The 16,897-nt window shown below is 36.3% G+C and overlaps 1 protein-coding gene across 1 annotated transcript; it reads right to left on the reverse strand.

The window, feature by feature from the left end:
• Positions 1-3,377: 3,377 nt before the first annotated feature.
• On the reverse strand, positions 3,378-15,018 carry LOC131430008 (endocuticle structural glycoprotein ABD-4-like). The gene is made up of 3 exons (XM_058594614.1): positions 14,841-15,018; positions 14,590-14,784; positions 3,378-3,653 (listed from the first exon to the last, which is right to left on the reverse strand). Exons 1-3 carry the CDS (start codon positions 14,850-14,852, stop codon positions 3,459-3,461), a joined length of 402 nt encoding a protein of 133 aa, XP_058450597.1. The 5' UTR covers positions 14,853-15,018; the 3' UTR covers positions 3,378-3,458.
• Between the last annotated feature and the right edge of the window lie 1,879 nt (positions 15,019-16,897).

Raw genomic sequence — 16,897 nt, forward strand, 5'->3', positions numbered from 1 at the left:
TACTCCTGTTGCACCATCAAACCAACCAGCAACTGCAATTAATGCACAACAAGGCGCGTCTACAGCAACTAACAACGAACCCAAAACTGCGAATTACAAGGAAAACGAAGAAAAAACGGAAACTAACAAGGATACCACCGATGCGGCAATGGAGGACGAGACGAGCCAGGAACAAGGTTCCCTCAATCATCGCAAGATAAAAATGGAAGCTCCTCTCCCCCTAGAAAAAGGGTGACAAAATGATCCAACGGTAAAAAAAATAATTTATCTAATAAAACCATGGCTCAATCGGCTTCGTAAAGCTTGTACGCAAATTGGCCTGAATAAAATATTTGTATAAAAACAAACCTTACCATTTACTGTTACCTCTGGAGTTCTTCAAGGAAGTCACCTTGGACCATTTATGTTTTTACTCTATCTGAACGATTCAAATTTCTAGATCAAGTGTTTGAAACTATCGTTCGCAAATAGTTTCCAACTATTTCATATTATCAAATCCACAGCAGACATGGAATTCTTACGAGAGCAGTTGAATAACTTGACTGATTGGTGTAATATCGCATTGAAGTAATCCAACGAAAATTTGTTCAATTCTCGCTTCGTCGTCTTTCTTGGACCCTTTGAATCTACCGAGTTACCATGACCGATGCAGACTGAACAACCAACATTTGTTTGGAATAACAATATTGTAGTTTAAAACAGGTATATTATGTTTGAATCTGCCATAAGTTTGGTTTAAAACAACTATTTTTTTTATGTGGAACACATCTCTATTTTCTATATAGGGGTGCAAATCAGAAACTCAAGAAAAACTACACGTAGAAATGTGGTCAGGTTTTAAACACTTACAGCTCAGTCTATTTTGTATCAATTATTAATATTATTTCATCATTTGACAGGAAATGTTTCTAAGTTTCAATTTGAATGTATCAAGCCACGCACGCGTAGTTTCTGTCAGTGCACACTCGTTGCGTCGCTTCCATCCCGCATCCACCGTGAATAGCAGTGTGGCTATTTGAGCAGAGTATAAAAATGTTCTCTTTGTCCTTTTCATATCCAAAGCTGTAGCATTCAAACATTATGACATTAAATTGAGTTACCTACTTGATCTCACACAATTTGCACATGTAATTACTTTGAAATATAAATCTAGAGGTTCTGAAGACCGAACATTTTACAGTGAAGTCTTCTACAACACATGAACGTGAATTAGGAATCCGGCAATAATTAGAACAATGAACGATTATCTCGCTTCTGACCACAGATAGAACCATAATGTCTTCAGTAAATTTTAGTTCTTGTGTAGACTTATAATTTACAATCATTTGATGCAGAATTAGTCCTGTGGCTCAAAACTATGACGATTTAGTTAGACGTTTTTTTTTAGAAAACTGTATTAAAGTTCCAAGATCTATTAGATGATTGATAAAATACTTCTCATAGTATCTAGCGTTAGTGAGTATATGAAGTTATAAGCATTTATAACTAGGATGAGAATTGTTTTGAAGAATGTCTTCGACACAGTTTGTGGACTACTTAAGAATATATAAATTAAACATATATTTTCTTAGTGGCCACTAAAGTATTATTAAGAATTAGCTCTAGGTTCTGAAATCTGAGACATTCAATGTTCGAACTTCGTAAACAATGAATTTTTCCATACTGTTGAATATAAAGTTATGGGTATTTTCAGAACGGGTTTGACGAGTAGATTATTTTCGCCATTCAGGTCCTCGATTTCTGGATGCACTGAAAATAATGGTCTAAAAACTTTGAAATTAACTTCGCGGCGTCGTATGATTACAAATATGGAAACATTTTTTTTAACTGAACGGAAAAATTGTTACAGGATCGGATACTTAACGTATCTAGAAGGAAATCGATGACGTCGAATATATTTCTCATCAAATTCTGAAATAAGCTCCTTCTACGGCAGGCGATCAGCGAGATGGGAATGCCAAAGCCACTACTCAGATTTACCTGCTTCAGGCAAACGTGGTACCGATGATCGCCAATTTATCCAATGCTTCCTAGATGTGTGGTTCTACACCAGTATTCTCGTGACAAAAAAGGAGCATTATTTGCGTAAAAACTGAAAAAATGTTGGAAAAAATACTTGCTTCACGGTTATGGTTGCGGTCAACTGCAGGATCTCGGCAGGATGTCAAAGCATTTTTGCAAAAGGCAACATAGGATTGAAGGAATAATTCTTCCATTGAAACTTAACTTTGTATTTTGAATTGCCGTTTGAAATTTGCTCAATTTCAATGGATTCACTAAATTGTGGATTCTAATATTCTTATTTTTTGAGTTTCACAAAACTTTTGTCTTTAAACAGCAAAATGATAACATAATGTGATATTAATTGAAAATTCGATGAGTCAATATCACATAAGGATTTCAATCTGATGTTGCTATCATAATCAGATTTCAATTTGTTCTCATTTTGATGTTAGACTTTACTCGGGAAACGTGCCATAAAACGATTTGAAGCTTTAATTGGTATGCTCTGATCTAGTGTCATGCAAGCTCGAAATTCCATGTTATGTCGTTTCCCCATGAGAAATTGACAACTACCCCTGGATGAATTTTGAGTGCTTAAGATTAATTTCTAATTTATATTAGATGAAATCGATTGATAATGAGAAACAGTTTATCGCTTCAACCAAAATCGCAGAATGATCGAGAAACATAACGCTAAAAAAACTGCTTGCATACAAAACTTGAACACAAGCTCGGCGGGGAGAAGCTTAATTATCGAAATCGCAAGTATGTACAAAGATATAATTGGATACATTTGGGATATTGGTGTAATTTTGTCGGCTATAAAACAAACGCAAATCAAGACAAATGATGTTCGGTGTTGGTTCGGATTGATTGAACTTTTTGATTGTAGATCATTAGAAATTTCGGTTGCCTTGTTCCACATCAATGGCTCGAACAACCCCATGGGCCTGATCCTTGTAGTTTTTGTTCGATTGTTAACTAAACGTTTCGTTGCTTTAAATAAGCGGTATTTTGCAGCGTGCACTCGTTCTCAAGTGTTTTTTTTTCCGTATGCCAGTACCTAATTAGTTTTAGTTACAATAGAAATATGCAAAAGAAGAGGAGATTTTATGTCTATTGAAGAGTAAGCTTGACAGAAACAAAAAATAAAGTAAAATAAAATTCGGTAGATTGTCAAGATCGACGGTTTCTGCGTTGTCACTGCTCATGATCGAACCATTCAAGCTCTGCAGCATTTGGAAAGCGAGCTAAAACATTTGATATAGTATGGTTGGGTTCGAATGTTATAATCTGTAACTAAGTAAGCAATTTCAAATATAGTTAGTTCTTTCAGTTTTCTATTTGTTTAAAGTTGCATATGCAGGGGTGTATTCAATATTGTACTTTCGAAATCTGTATTTGTTTATTCTAGAGATTAGTTGACCGCAACATATACTGCAAAAGACTACATTTTAAAACCTCCGTGATGTACCGTCACTTGGTGGTTGACTCGCCAGGTACTCCAGTGCCCTTTGGATTGCCGGTGGAATTGGTGGTGGCGTTGGAAGATGGTCTCCGATCGGTTGGAATCCGTTTTCGTCGGCAATATACTGCAGCCTAATCAGCTGGCCATCCGGTGCTGTGTAAGAAAATTCACCTTGGGCTACCTGCGAACGAGACAGAAAGTTAACTTAAAGTTTGCTGGATAACTCAATTCACGCTAACTACAACAGATGTTTATAACAAAAAGGTGAAACTCTTGACCTTTCACTGCACGCATAAAACTTGATCCTAGATCAGTCCTGGTCACAAAACTAGTTTCGCATTTTGGTTCTCGTTTAGTCGCCATTCAACGGTGCGAGCAGTTCATAGGTCATCCGGCGAGTGTGGATACGATCCATTAATTGCAGCAGTCACATATTTTTGCTCTCCTCATCACACTTTACGGCTCAAAATCGTCTTCATATCATCATCGGGCAATCCACCCATTCAGCAACGGTCAGAGGTGGACAGAGGCTAAAGATTAAATAAACATCTCTGTCGCAATCGATCCGGTGTGCGATTGAGGTTTTCTTGTACTTGCGTTGTCGGTGAAGAGGTTGTACAAAATATACCGGTTGGCCTTTTGTCCCCGTTGGTCTGCAGTATTCTTGGCTACCACCGACTCTAAGAGCTGCCGGTACCCTGTATGGCGATCCGCAACTAATGGAAATTCAATAACTCATCTTTCCGCAAGGTTCGAGACATGAGATGAAGCTGGTTACGAAACCTGGACGAATAGTTGTCCTCAAACCATAACTGTCAAGCGTTGTACAAGGTAAAGGTTTAAGGTTGTTTCACCTCAACCTCTTTCTTCTAATTGAAACAAATGAGTTCCGATTGAGCGTGTTCGATACACACACGATCACTCCTTGGTAAACAACAGGGGGTTGAGAGTGAAAACGGACTTACATTCTATAACAACACCCACACGTTGTGCACGCTTTCATGTAGTTTGGAAATAAGTGAAGGTGAACCGCTCAAATAAATGTCATCTGTTCAAAGTAAGATGAGCGTGAATGATTGTCATGTACCGATAGCCGAGATAACGGTAAATCGAAGAGGTTTACAGTGTTAGAAAATTTCTTGAAAATGAAATGAATTTTCAGGAACTGAAAAAAAACTTCTGTAAATAAGTTTAGAAGTAGAGTTACAAGAAGTAGAAATTAAATTATTATACAGAGCCACGTGTAACTTTTTTGATATTTTAAAAACTGATCAAATGTTTTGTCGAAATCAGTTTCTGATCGCTGTCGATTATTGTACCTAAAAAGAAACTAGATACTCATTCATATTCTTATTTTTACAAAACATATTAGTGTTAGCAAGTTTAGCAGATTTCCATTTTCTTGTTTTCATTATATTATATCAATAACGAAATAAGATATTATAACAAATCTTGATTCTAAATAGATTTTGTCTAATCTATCAAGAAGATTCCTTCGATTAAATATCAAGGAAATATGAAGTATTGCTATGACAGCACAGGAACATCAAGACAAGATATGATGGTACTATATGCTATTACTTTGATTTTCGTTTACTATTCACATCTACCCGGGAGGAGTGCAAGTTTTGCTAGGCAATTCAAACACGCCTTTCAAACGCAGCGCCTGCTGTGTGCTCAAATTCTGTGCTTCTGTTACTTCCATAAATGTCAATGTCAATTGTAGACGACATCAATGTCATGTCAAAAAGCGTTTAATTGAGTTTAATAAAAATAGTGCATCATCATAAACATCATCATCAGCATCAACCAGCTGGAAGTAAAACAGAGTCTTTTGTCGCTCTAATCATTATGTGGTGTGAAATATTTTTCTAAACTAATTTTGCATGGAGCATTGCTATTGCGTAGAGAATGCTGTCAAATTAACAATATCAATATGATTACGTTCCAAACTTATTATTTTCATGAAATTTTCATCTAGCATTTATTTCTCTTAATCTAGTATTCATAACGTAACGAAACAGGTATTTTCCTCAGCTCTGTTGATAAGGAGTGTTAAAAGAGCTTTTCCCAAAGATACAAAATTGACAATGTACCATGATTTTGGAAAAGTCTCATTGACACGCGCAATCCTTAGTTATAAATTCCTTTAGGATTGCTGTTATTACTAATTTTCACACCCCTCAGCGGGGGATCAACGATTTCAGACGTAGATCATGCCATGTCTTATCTTGATCATATGTGATTTTCCTCCACCAAGATCAAAGCTGATCGAATCATCCAATGATTGAACTTACTTACATGAATCAAGAATCATTTCAGCTCAAAATCACTACCGATTTGTGTGACGGAAGATCCGTACCGATTTTGATCGATGTGATTTAAAGATCACTGATCAGAAGTGATCTTTGTTATGAAAGATCACAAGCGATCTTCTTCGGAAGTGATCTCGATTTGATGGTGTTTTGAACTTTATTTCTCAGCCCTGTATGCTACACTAAGGGAATATTATTCCTTAACTAAAGAAATAAAATATCTTTGTACCTCTAGGATAAAAAAAACAAATGATTTAAATGTTTCATTAGTTTCAATCAAATACTTTTATTAAATTATATAATTAATATTTATAAAATAATTTCGATGGTTTTGTAGTTTTAGAGATATTTTTTAATCTAATGACAGCAATAAATAATAAATCGATATTATACTCATATTTGTATAGTTTGTCAGACATATTGAGTATGTATTGAGATGAATTTTATTTATTTTGAATTCGTGACATGTGACATAGGGGGGTGGGGGGTCTTTGCTGATGTGACGATTTGTGACAAAGGGGGTGGGGGTAGGGAGTCAAAAATTGCCAAAAAAGTGTGACGTCTTTTATGGACAGCCCCTTATTAATATCATCAGGGCTTTTTTGTGAGGGCACGCAGTTCATGATATTGTCTCTGTGTTTGTGTCTTCAACCAACATGAAGTTTGGGATTTTCAACAAAAAACAAATGACAGTGCTTTTTAAATTCTCATCAGAAACCGTGCTAATTGCGAAAACCGCATAAATACCGTGTTAATTCCGGAATCCGTGTAAAAAAAAACTGTGTATAAAAAACCCTGCGAAAAAAAACCGTGTAAAAAGGTACCTCAGTGTAATTAAAATCATCATTCTGTCATGGACCCAAACAGTAAAGTTCATGATTGCGAAAAGATTTCTGAGAAAAATTTTTATAAAATTTGGAAACTGCTTTAAAATTTCTAATAAAAAGTTGCTATTGCATAACAATAAAACCTAAATAAAAGTTCAGATATTATTTTTTTACTAAAATATTGTGTTTTTAAACAATGAAAAAGGAATCACTTGAATCTTTTCTCCTTAGAACATTGAAAAGGGGAAACAAAAGATTGTAAACGAGCGTGCCCTTTAGCGAGAAATGACAAAAAAGCCATTATTAACGTTTATTTAGTCTCAACTTTAACCTGAATGCGGTCGTTTACAGGAGGCAAAAATGACTAATCTTAAGCAGAACCAACGTCATTAGCGAGACATGTATATTCTTTTATTGTATGTCCGTAAAATGTACTTCCAAGACATATAAATTCAACCGATCATCTCCCAACATTCAGGGAATCAAATCAAACATGTTATTTAACTTTTTCCATTGTAGCTTTATTCAATTTCAGTATCATGTCAAAATGCATTTTTGCATCATATCTTTTTCCCATTCTACTTCTTTATGATGATTTCAAAGCACCTGTTTGAATTGTTCGTATCGGTGGCCACAAATGGACAGCTCCGATTGAGCAAATTGCTTGCCAAATCATATATATATATATATTGGCAAACATCTCCTGCTTCCTAACGTCTTCTGGGACATCAAACTTATGATGGGAAGTGAAAAACAGAAGTCCCGGAAGCAGCCGGAAATCTGCCGTCACGTACGTCTTGGCATCCAAAATGAGACAATGCGGTTTTGTTAACATCTGTGTGTGTGTGTTTGAATATTGTACGTGTAACGTCCTTCCGTTTTTTTCGCTTCTTGCATGAAAGTTCTGCTCTGTAGATTTTTGGCCACAGAACTGGATTACAGAACTGTGAAGTACAGTGAACATTAGGACGATGTCAAAATGAGTGAACCAAATGAACAAAAGCTACCGTAGCCAATACGAAAAAATATAATTGTTGTTGACTTCAGACAGTGCCAAATTCGACCTGCAATACGAGAACTTGAAGGTTTGCTTACGGATTGCATTTACTTCAATGAAACAAGACAAATAATGTTGTTTACATCCTGCACGTGGAAGATAGTGATATAGAAGTGCGTGTGCTTAATTTATCTTCAAGTGTCTCTGATCCCTCTATTCGCAAAACTATGTCCCAGTATGGAGAGACTCCTTCTATCGAGAAGGAAGTGTGGAAGAACTTTTCCTCCGGTGTTCTAAATGGCGTAATGCTTGTTACGCATGCGCTTGAAGAAGGCTATACTTTCTTATGAGATTTTTTTCCAGGACACATGGCTTCCGTGGAAATCACTTGTTACCTATGACAACCAGATGGCTACAAGTCAATATTGCCAAAAAGCTTATTTTTTATTTCATTATAGTTAAGCTTGAGCGTATATGAAACGAAATAAAAAATTTTTGAATAATAAAAGAAAAGATTATAAAAAAAATTTCTGCTCTGATTCAGATAGCTATCAGTTGGTTTTCGTAACGTAGTGATAATAGAAATGTAACGTAGAAAACTATATGTTGGATTGAATATGTCAACTTCATTACGGAATCGCTAAGTTTTAACTAGTTTACCTGAAAACAAGTTATTTTCATGTTACGGGAAGAAAAATTTTTTCAGCATGGCGTTGCAACGTAACGACAACTTATTTTTTAACTGATGTCCAATATGTCAAGTCACTAGTCAAAACTGCGCTTTTTGACGGTTAGATGTTATCAGGTGTTTGCTTCCACCTTTTCCAATAGGTGGCTGTACCGGCTGAGGCTGGTTAAAATACATAGATGATAATGCCTTTAAAGTGAGTGTGTACAGTGCCTAACGAATTGTCATCGCCGTTTCAGTGACAATTGTTCTTGTTTTCGTTTTATTCGCGCTCGAAAATGTCTGTTTATGTGCCCCTTTTCTCGCCATTTGCGGGAAGTTTTACTTTTCTGTTACAATTCGAAAAAAAATGCAGCTGAAGCGCATCGAATGCTCTCAGAAACTTACGGTGGTGCTACTCTGAGTAAAAGAACGTGTCGAGAGTGGTTTCAAAATGGTGATTTCGATGTCGAAGACAAACATGGTAGTGGAAGAGAAAAAACCTTCAATTTGGTGGGATCAGCTCGGTGTGATTTACTACGAGCTCTTAAAACCGGGTGAACCATCAAAGGGAGAAAGCTATCGAACGCAACTGATGCGTCTTAGTCGCGCGCTAAAAGAAAAGCGGCCACAATATCAAGAGCGACATGACAAAGTCATCCTCCAACACGACAATGCTCGGCCTCACTTCGCAAAAGTGCTCAAAAAATGCCTGGATGCGCTGAAATGGGAAGTCTTGTCCCTCCCGCCGTATTCCCCAAATGTCGCCCCTTCTGATTTCCACCTATTCCGTTCGATGGCACACGTCCTGGCAGTTCAACATTTTCAATTCTTCGAAGAGTTGGAAAAATGGATTGCTTCATGGATAGCGTCAAAAGAGGACTCCTTTTTTCGAGCCGGGATCCGAAAATTGCCGGAAAGATGGGAGAAAGTTGTCGCTAGCGACGAACAATACTTTGAATAATACATTTGTAAGCACTTTTGCGCAATAAAGCTTTTAATTTTGAAAAAAAAAACGGCGGAAGCAAAGTTGTACACCTGATAGTAACAATCACTCAAACTTCTTGTTGCAAACTAGTCACAAATAAGCTACCGTAACAAAAATTGTTACTTGCAGAGTGTCGGGAGTTGACGGTTTTACCCGTATTGGTTGAAGCATAAATATTTTTTTAGGCACGTTGGTTGAAATACCACATTGGCTAAAATAACGCCGAAGTACATATGTTGTTGAAATACACCTAAATATACCTATATCAACTTATGGCATGAATGAAATTGTAATTCCAGCTCTCTGATATTAAATAACCAATCCACGTTCTGTACTTGTTCCATTCTATTGGAAATGTTCCACTTATATGTTGACATCACAAAACTGTTCTGATACATGGATAGTCTCGAAAAATTAACATTTCTACCGTCAATGTATGTCAGGCAATACATCGAGCTTGCATTTGTATAAAATAAATTATATGATATTTTTCATATACGAAAAAGTTTGAAAGATCAAAAATTTTAATTTACACACAGTATTTTTTGCAGCGTCTAAATGTGACTGGCCATTTTCGCCCTACACTTTTTTTTCGAAATCAAATTCTGTACCTCTTAAAAAATCACCCATTAGCTTTTGAACAGTATAACATTCCGAGTAAAAATATTGTTTTCCACACAATTTTTTGCGTGGTTATTTTCGCCCCGGTCTCCCCAGCTTTCAGAAAATGCAAAAATAATTGCGGATTTGTTCATCAAAATGCAACAAAATTAATCATTTTCTGTCTCACACGCAAAGTTCCCGTATATCAGTATCAATGAGTGCGAATTATTTCGATGCAGCATTCAAATATTCATTGTGTATTCCACAGTGCTCAATGTGTGTCCAAAATAAAAATATCATAAAATGAATGTACGAAAACATTATATTGAATGGTAATCTTGGGAATATCAGGCGTTCAAATCAAATACGAACCTTGGTGAATCCAATAAAAATGTCGCTGCCGTACAAGTTGAAACATATTTGGAATCATTCAAAATGATGACGATCTGCGCACTTACTAAGTAGGATGAAAAGTAGCCTTCTTCACCGTCAAAATGCGCAGCAATCCCAAAGAAGTTTGGGGTGTTTAGTAGTTTATATTGGGGCATACATGTCAAGCTATAGTGCGATGGTACCGCAGCCACTGTCATTGTCATGTATGACTATGCTGAGTATGAATTTTAAACAAATGGTTTTTAATGAATTCGAGAGTTTCGTGGGGAGCGCACAAACTATATTTAGGGCGAAACTCTGCTCATGAATAAATATCTTGCCACCGGATCCCACGTGTGTAGACTCCGATTCAAAACGAAGAACGAGAGCTCACTTCGGAAACGTGTTCGAACAGGCTGACACGAAATCGGGAAGAATTTTGGTACCGATTGTTGAAACCTGTTTCAAACGTCAGAAGACAGAATGAATTCTCGGCTATGAACTAAAGCTGGTACGAGATCTCCGAAGCGGCATATGGGTCGGAATGGGCCGTCAAAAGCTAGTATTACTGTGCATTATTGGAGCTTTATTCGAACTTATCAACACACCTTATTCACCAAATTTGGCTCTCTCGGACTATTGTTTGTTTCCAGTCCAAGAAAATCTAAGTAAATTTTTCATTGATGAGCCATTTCATCAATGAAACATTTAACAAACCATGTCAAGATATTGAGAAATCGCTGAAATAAGTGTACATACCTGCAAAGGAACTATCTTGAATAAAATAGAAAAGCCGAAACGTAAAACAATCAAAACACTCATGTGCGTCACAAACCGGTGCTCACGAGGTACCAATATCTAAATGACTTGAGGAGCCTTTTTTAATCCACCAAGCGGTGTGATGATATCTTTCTCATTCATCTGATATTCTCATAAACATTACTGTGGTATTGGCAATAAATATTTTTCGAATTTCAAATGAACATAAGTAAGCTTGTTAGGTCATAAACTATCATAACCTGCAAATTGAGTCAGTTTTGAGCAAATCCAGAAAATATTTGCCTGTTTGGGTCGTCGCTCTGAATGGAGGTTTGAAATTTTTTTGTAACTCAGGAACAGGAAGTCTGATCGGGATTAAATGTAACAGCAATCTATAGGGCCAGAATGCAATATTACGGGTCCCTATACTGCCCATACTTGCATATCAGTCCCATATGGTAAATCGGCGTGTCGAGAAAAAGACGAATAAAATTTTATTTCCGATTTTTTTTTATTTATTGTGCTACCTAATGTTAAATCATGGTATTATTATTTGAAATATCGGTAATACACTCAAAATTGGCGAAAATCGATATGGGACTGATATGCGAGTATGGGCAGTATACATGTGAATAAAAATAAATGCAATGCATGTGATATGCATATAGTGACAGTTTCTCTCTCAATATGGTCGCCAAAATCTTGTAAAATCTTGCAAAATTCAAATATCCTGAAATGATTACTGTAGCTTCGATGGTTTTAAAATGGGATGGTTTTAAAATGGGAATGGGAAAGAGAATATCATGCCAAATGACTTTTTAGTTCTAATAGTTTTATTATAATGAATAAAACACAATTTTAAATCTTCAAATTTCCGTGCCTCTGAAAAGTCCGGGCCCGGTGCAATTCCCCCTTTCCACCACCCTCTCGGCGTTTCTAAATCTAGGCTAAAGTTTGTTAAAATCGCAGGTTTGCGCAGTTATCTTCTCAGAAAAAATGAAATTTTCGGTACATCCGGAACCGTGAACAGGTTTAGCCGAAATCTAGTTTTTTGGCCATCAACCTACATCCCATGTACAGCATTAGAATAATAAGGCTAGTTCAAAGAATTTTGCTTTCGTATTTACTCCGTGATGTTCAGAAACACGCTTTTAAAATAAATGACGGATCAGGATAATGTCCAATGGCGTTCTATGGGAAAGGACGACCTTTATATGAATCCAAGTTAGTAAAAATCGGTTCTGTCATCTCAGAGAAAATCAAGTGCATATTTTTGTCACATAATACAAAGCAGCACTTGAACAACATTTTAAAAATATTTCGTGGAAAAATATTGAGAAATGAGTCGGTGAAGAGGTATTTTTTGAGAATGCTTCTTAAAAATCATGATTTGCGCTGTCCATTGTATTTCGGCGCAGACTAATCAGAAGTCAATAAATCAAAACAGCATAGTAGATGTTTTACAGACCCCAACGTTTCTGCTTGATTTTTTAATTTTTGGTGGTTTGTTGTTTATGTTTACGATTATAGAGGTTTTAACCTTAAGGTCATTCACCTCTTCGGGCCAGAAAAGCTTTCTGACCCTATGTGCGGGGTTAGGGATCGAACCCAGATGGGCTGCGTGAAAGGCATCGACTAACCCATCATACTAACCCGTCCCCTTTTTGGTGGTTGTTTAAAGTCAAAACTACGATTTATCATTAAAAAATCCGCCATTCTATAACTGTAAAACCTCCCCAAAGTAACAAACAACGAAAAGAAAAACGTTGGGGTATGGTATTTGCATGTATAAAGTGTGTGCAAAATTTGAAAAAATAATGGTGCTGTAGTTTTTGAATGACGATAGGCACGGACTTCCAAAACCTTCTTTTGAGAAAAACGCGTTTTGGTTATAAAATCGAAGGAAACAATTCATTAGTCTAGGGAGCCCGTAGCTTCTAACAGTTTGAAAAAATCATATTTTTTTTGTTGTTAAATAAACCAAGATAAAGACCCATAATGCTTAGTTCTGTTCCGACAGGCTTAAAAATTTCACAAAATATTCTTGATATGTTTTACTATAAGAAAATACGAAGAAAAAAGGCGGGTGGATAATGTCACAGACATAACTGGAGGAAGTGAATACGAATAGAACTGACATGTTTCTTTCTCACTTCTGGATAAAGATCATCATTCGTATTAGATTGCATGAATTTTCAACTTTCATTGCTTCGCTTCCAGAATTTAAACGATGCATCTATACTACAGTACGATTAATTGACGGTAAACATATTCTACCATACAATTAAATAACACGGAACAAATACAGTTTTGTAGATTTAGATACTAGTAGAAATAAACTTCTCGAAATCTTTTGGAAATATTTTAGTGGTTCTAAAAAACCGCTTTGCGTAATTTGTTAAATGATTATAACTGTTAAAATTAAAGAACTAATATATAAATCTGGGGCACGCTCCGAATTCAGCTGCAAATTTTCGGAATCTAGATCAAAAACTCAGGTCATAAATTTCGTTCTAAAAGTAAGGAACTGAAGTTATTTTTAGCCATTTTCAATTCAGTTTTTGAATCAAGGTTCGGTGTTCAGACCTAATATTCAGTTTCAGAATGCAGATCTAAAATTCATATCCTGAATTTTGTTCATGAGTTCTGAAAAATCCTAAATCATATCTCTGGTTTCGAGTCCCTGAATAAGGAACTAAATTTGAAACCATTTTCAAAATCCAGAAATAGGATTCAGTTCCTGTAACCTGTAATCTGGAACTAAATTTTTAAATAGAAGTATGAACTTATAATTAACTTCAGAATCTAGTTTCTGAGATTAGTTCTTGAATTTAACTAAAAATTAAGGTCTCTGCTATTACTGGTTTACTGCTAGCCACGACGTCCGAATGCGAAGAAGAGCTACATTGATTGAACCTGAGCATTTGAGGTTTTTACCACCTCATTATTACTGATGTTGGTGGAAGAACCTCAGCACGATATCCAGTTCCGTCTAACGTAAAAAATGAACAATTCTCGGTTAAGATTTACCTATTACACTCGGCCAGTAAAACATCGGAATTGATATGTGTCTGACTACCTCAAAATCGTCGTCCTGGTGCGAAAAAGGCAAGCAAATGTGATGAGTTTTCCTCGTGGTTTCCAAAAGTTTGAGAAAACATAGATTTTAAGTTATGTATGGTTATTTTACACTGTTGAAAATTTAATCACAAATTCCTGATTATATTTCTGATAGTATGGAGGAAAAATTATGTTGTTTCGTTAAGTATAACAAGAGATATTCAAGATCAAAAACTTATCACTCTCCCAGAGGGTAATTTTTGAGAAGGCGCCCCATAATAAAGTAAGTCATATTCACGACAAAAGTTATTTTATCCAGGCAATGCTACTATTAGATTATGTGGGCTCGAAGTCTGAGCCAAAATACTGGTTACACAGAAACGATTTTGCAATGAGTGAATTTACGAAAAGAAATCACTCATCGATAATCAACTATGTAACGGATATGACTATTTCAATATGATTGCAACATTTTCCAGCTGTTGCATAATAATACCGTTCTACAGTCGAACAAATGGGAGTAACAAACCTGAGCTGCCTGCTCGGTGTCTGGATTTTTAAGAAATCCTTGCTCTTCAGCGGTGATTCCATTGCCAGTTTCGTAACTCCACCGGTAGCTTCCATCAGGATTTACTTCCTGTTCTTGTCGTATGATTGGAATTGGTTCCTCCAAAGGACCTTGAGGGGCGGCGAATGTACACGCTAGTATTGCACTGATAACAATCTGAAGAGACAAAGCGCATATTTTGACCAGAGTTTTTTTTCGACATCAAAACTTACAAATGATTTCATCTTCGATAATTACCGAATGAACACTTGAAGCAATTATCACTTCCTACACTGAAGAGATTCCAACTAGAATCTACACACGCTAAAACTATCGGGCTACTGAAGGCATCTGTTCACGTCGGTTATATTTATATGTAAATCCTTTCAAGAAGTACTACAGACCGTACCGATGGTCTAGCTAAGTATGAAGATTCACCGCATCGAAAAGGTCCGACTAGGTACCAGATAACCCCTCCCCAGAGCACTCAAATGTACAAAAATATATGTTTACACTTACTTGACTTTCTTGATGCCACACCAGGCGAGAATTGGCTGGTAGCAACTCAGGTAGCGTCGTCTCATTCCATTCCACTACCACCAGGCTGCTTCATCCTACAGGGTGTGATGGTTCGGACATATATCATCCCATGAGCCTAGTAATAGTTTGGCTCTAGCTAAGTCCGTCGATAATTGCATTTTGTTGCTGAAATTTCGGACACGACACCTGGACGGGGAATTTTCATCTACCTACACACGGATGGTTAGGAGATGACATTTCGTGTACCGGTCGTTTGCAGATTGGAAGTTCAACTGTTGGAAGCAGAGAGGAAAAGAGACTGGAAATAATTCATTGGGTTGCGGTGTACAACAGTCGTTCGGTCCAAGTATGGACACACGCTCCTGGATATATTTTTTCCAGATTATTGTCTAAAACTATTTCCATTTCAACAGTCATTCAAAGGCCTTAGGTCAAAATGTGGGAAGAGTTATTTCAATTCAAGTCAACATTTCGTGTTTCTTAATCAGAAGGAATATGTTATTAATGGTAAACTTAGGAGAGGTTAGTGGATTAAACCCGGGTAGAAGTGATTTGCAAACTAATAGCAAATTTTATTATTAATCAGATAAAACAAAACCGCTTACGTTCGGGCCGGAAGAAACCAAGTACAGTATTGTGCAGTGAACAATAGAACGATCTCAAAAAGAGTGAACAAAAGCTACCGCCGACACTACGAAAGAATACAATTCGGTACGAGAACTTGAAGGTTTACTTAAGGCCATCGTACAAGCACCATGCGCGCGGGTGGTTTTAGGAAATTTTCGATGGAAATTTTGAAAAATTTGACAAAACCAAAATGGCTGGAAAATTCGGAGGATTTTACGAGTCTAATCAAAAATAGCTCTAAAAATTAGTGTTTTTGTGATCTTTCACAATTATCTGGAAAAATAAGGCGATGACATAATTTATTTTTCAAATAAACCTTATGATGAATACAAAGATTACATTCGGACACAATTTTGGAAAACCTTTTCACGCTTTTCATAGAAAATCCACGAATTTTAAAAGTTTCCACGAAATCGGTTGTATGAAATTCGTTGATTTTCCATGAAAAGCGTGAAAAGGTTTTGTAAAAATTTGTCCGAATGTGATCCTTGTTGCCAGCGTAAGGTTTTTTTTAAAAAAAAAATTTGTTTAATAATTGTGAAAGATTTCAAAAAAAGCTCATTTTTTCAGTGCTATTTTTGATAAGACTCGGAAAATCCTCCCAATTTTCCAGCCATTTTCACCCTGTAGATAGATAAAAGTATTTCAATGGTCTGTATGTTTTTGGTTTTGTCAAATTTTTCAAAATTTACATCGAAAATTACTTAAAACCACCCGCGCGCATGGTACTTGGACGATAGCCTTAAGGTGCGAGGACAGAGGGCCACGTGTTGAGTTTTAAATCGACCACGTGGCTCGCTCAATTCCCTTTGCGCATCGTATTTCTCTTGAACTCTATCGTATATAAGCTGTACTGTACCGGGTTGTCAGCATACATTTTATTATTTTGATGAGAAGTTTTATCGCATTAATCTATCGTATAGGTTGGACAATTCATGGATTCCAATGAACAATGCAAAAAAAAATACAACTTTCACAAAGATAGAATGTCTGTGTGTTTGGCAGCCTTGTCGAGCCAATTTTATTTCTCTCCTTTTTCAGAATGCTATCAGGAAACCAAAGCGAGAAAAATGGTGGATGTATTGAAACTGACTTTGTTCCACAGAAAAATACAAGACTTTAT

This window comes from Malaya genurostris, chromosome 2 (genome assembly GCF_030247185.1).
Source record: "Malaya genurostris strain Urasoe2022 chromosome 2, Malgen_1.1, whole genome shotgun sequence".
In the NCBI taxonomy this organism is placed as follows: Eukaryota; Metazoa; Arthropoda; class Insecta; order Diptera; family Culicidae; genus Malaya; species Malaya genurostris.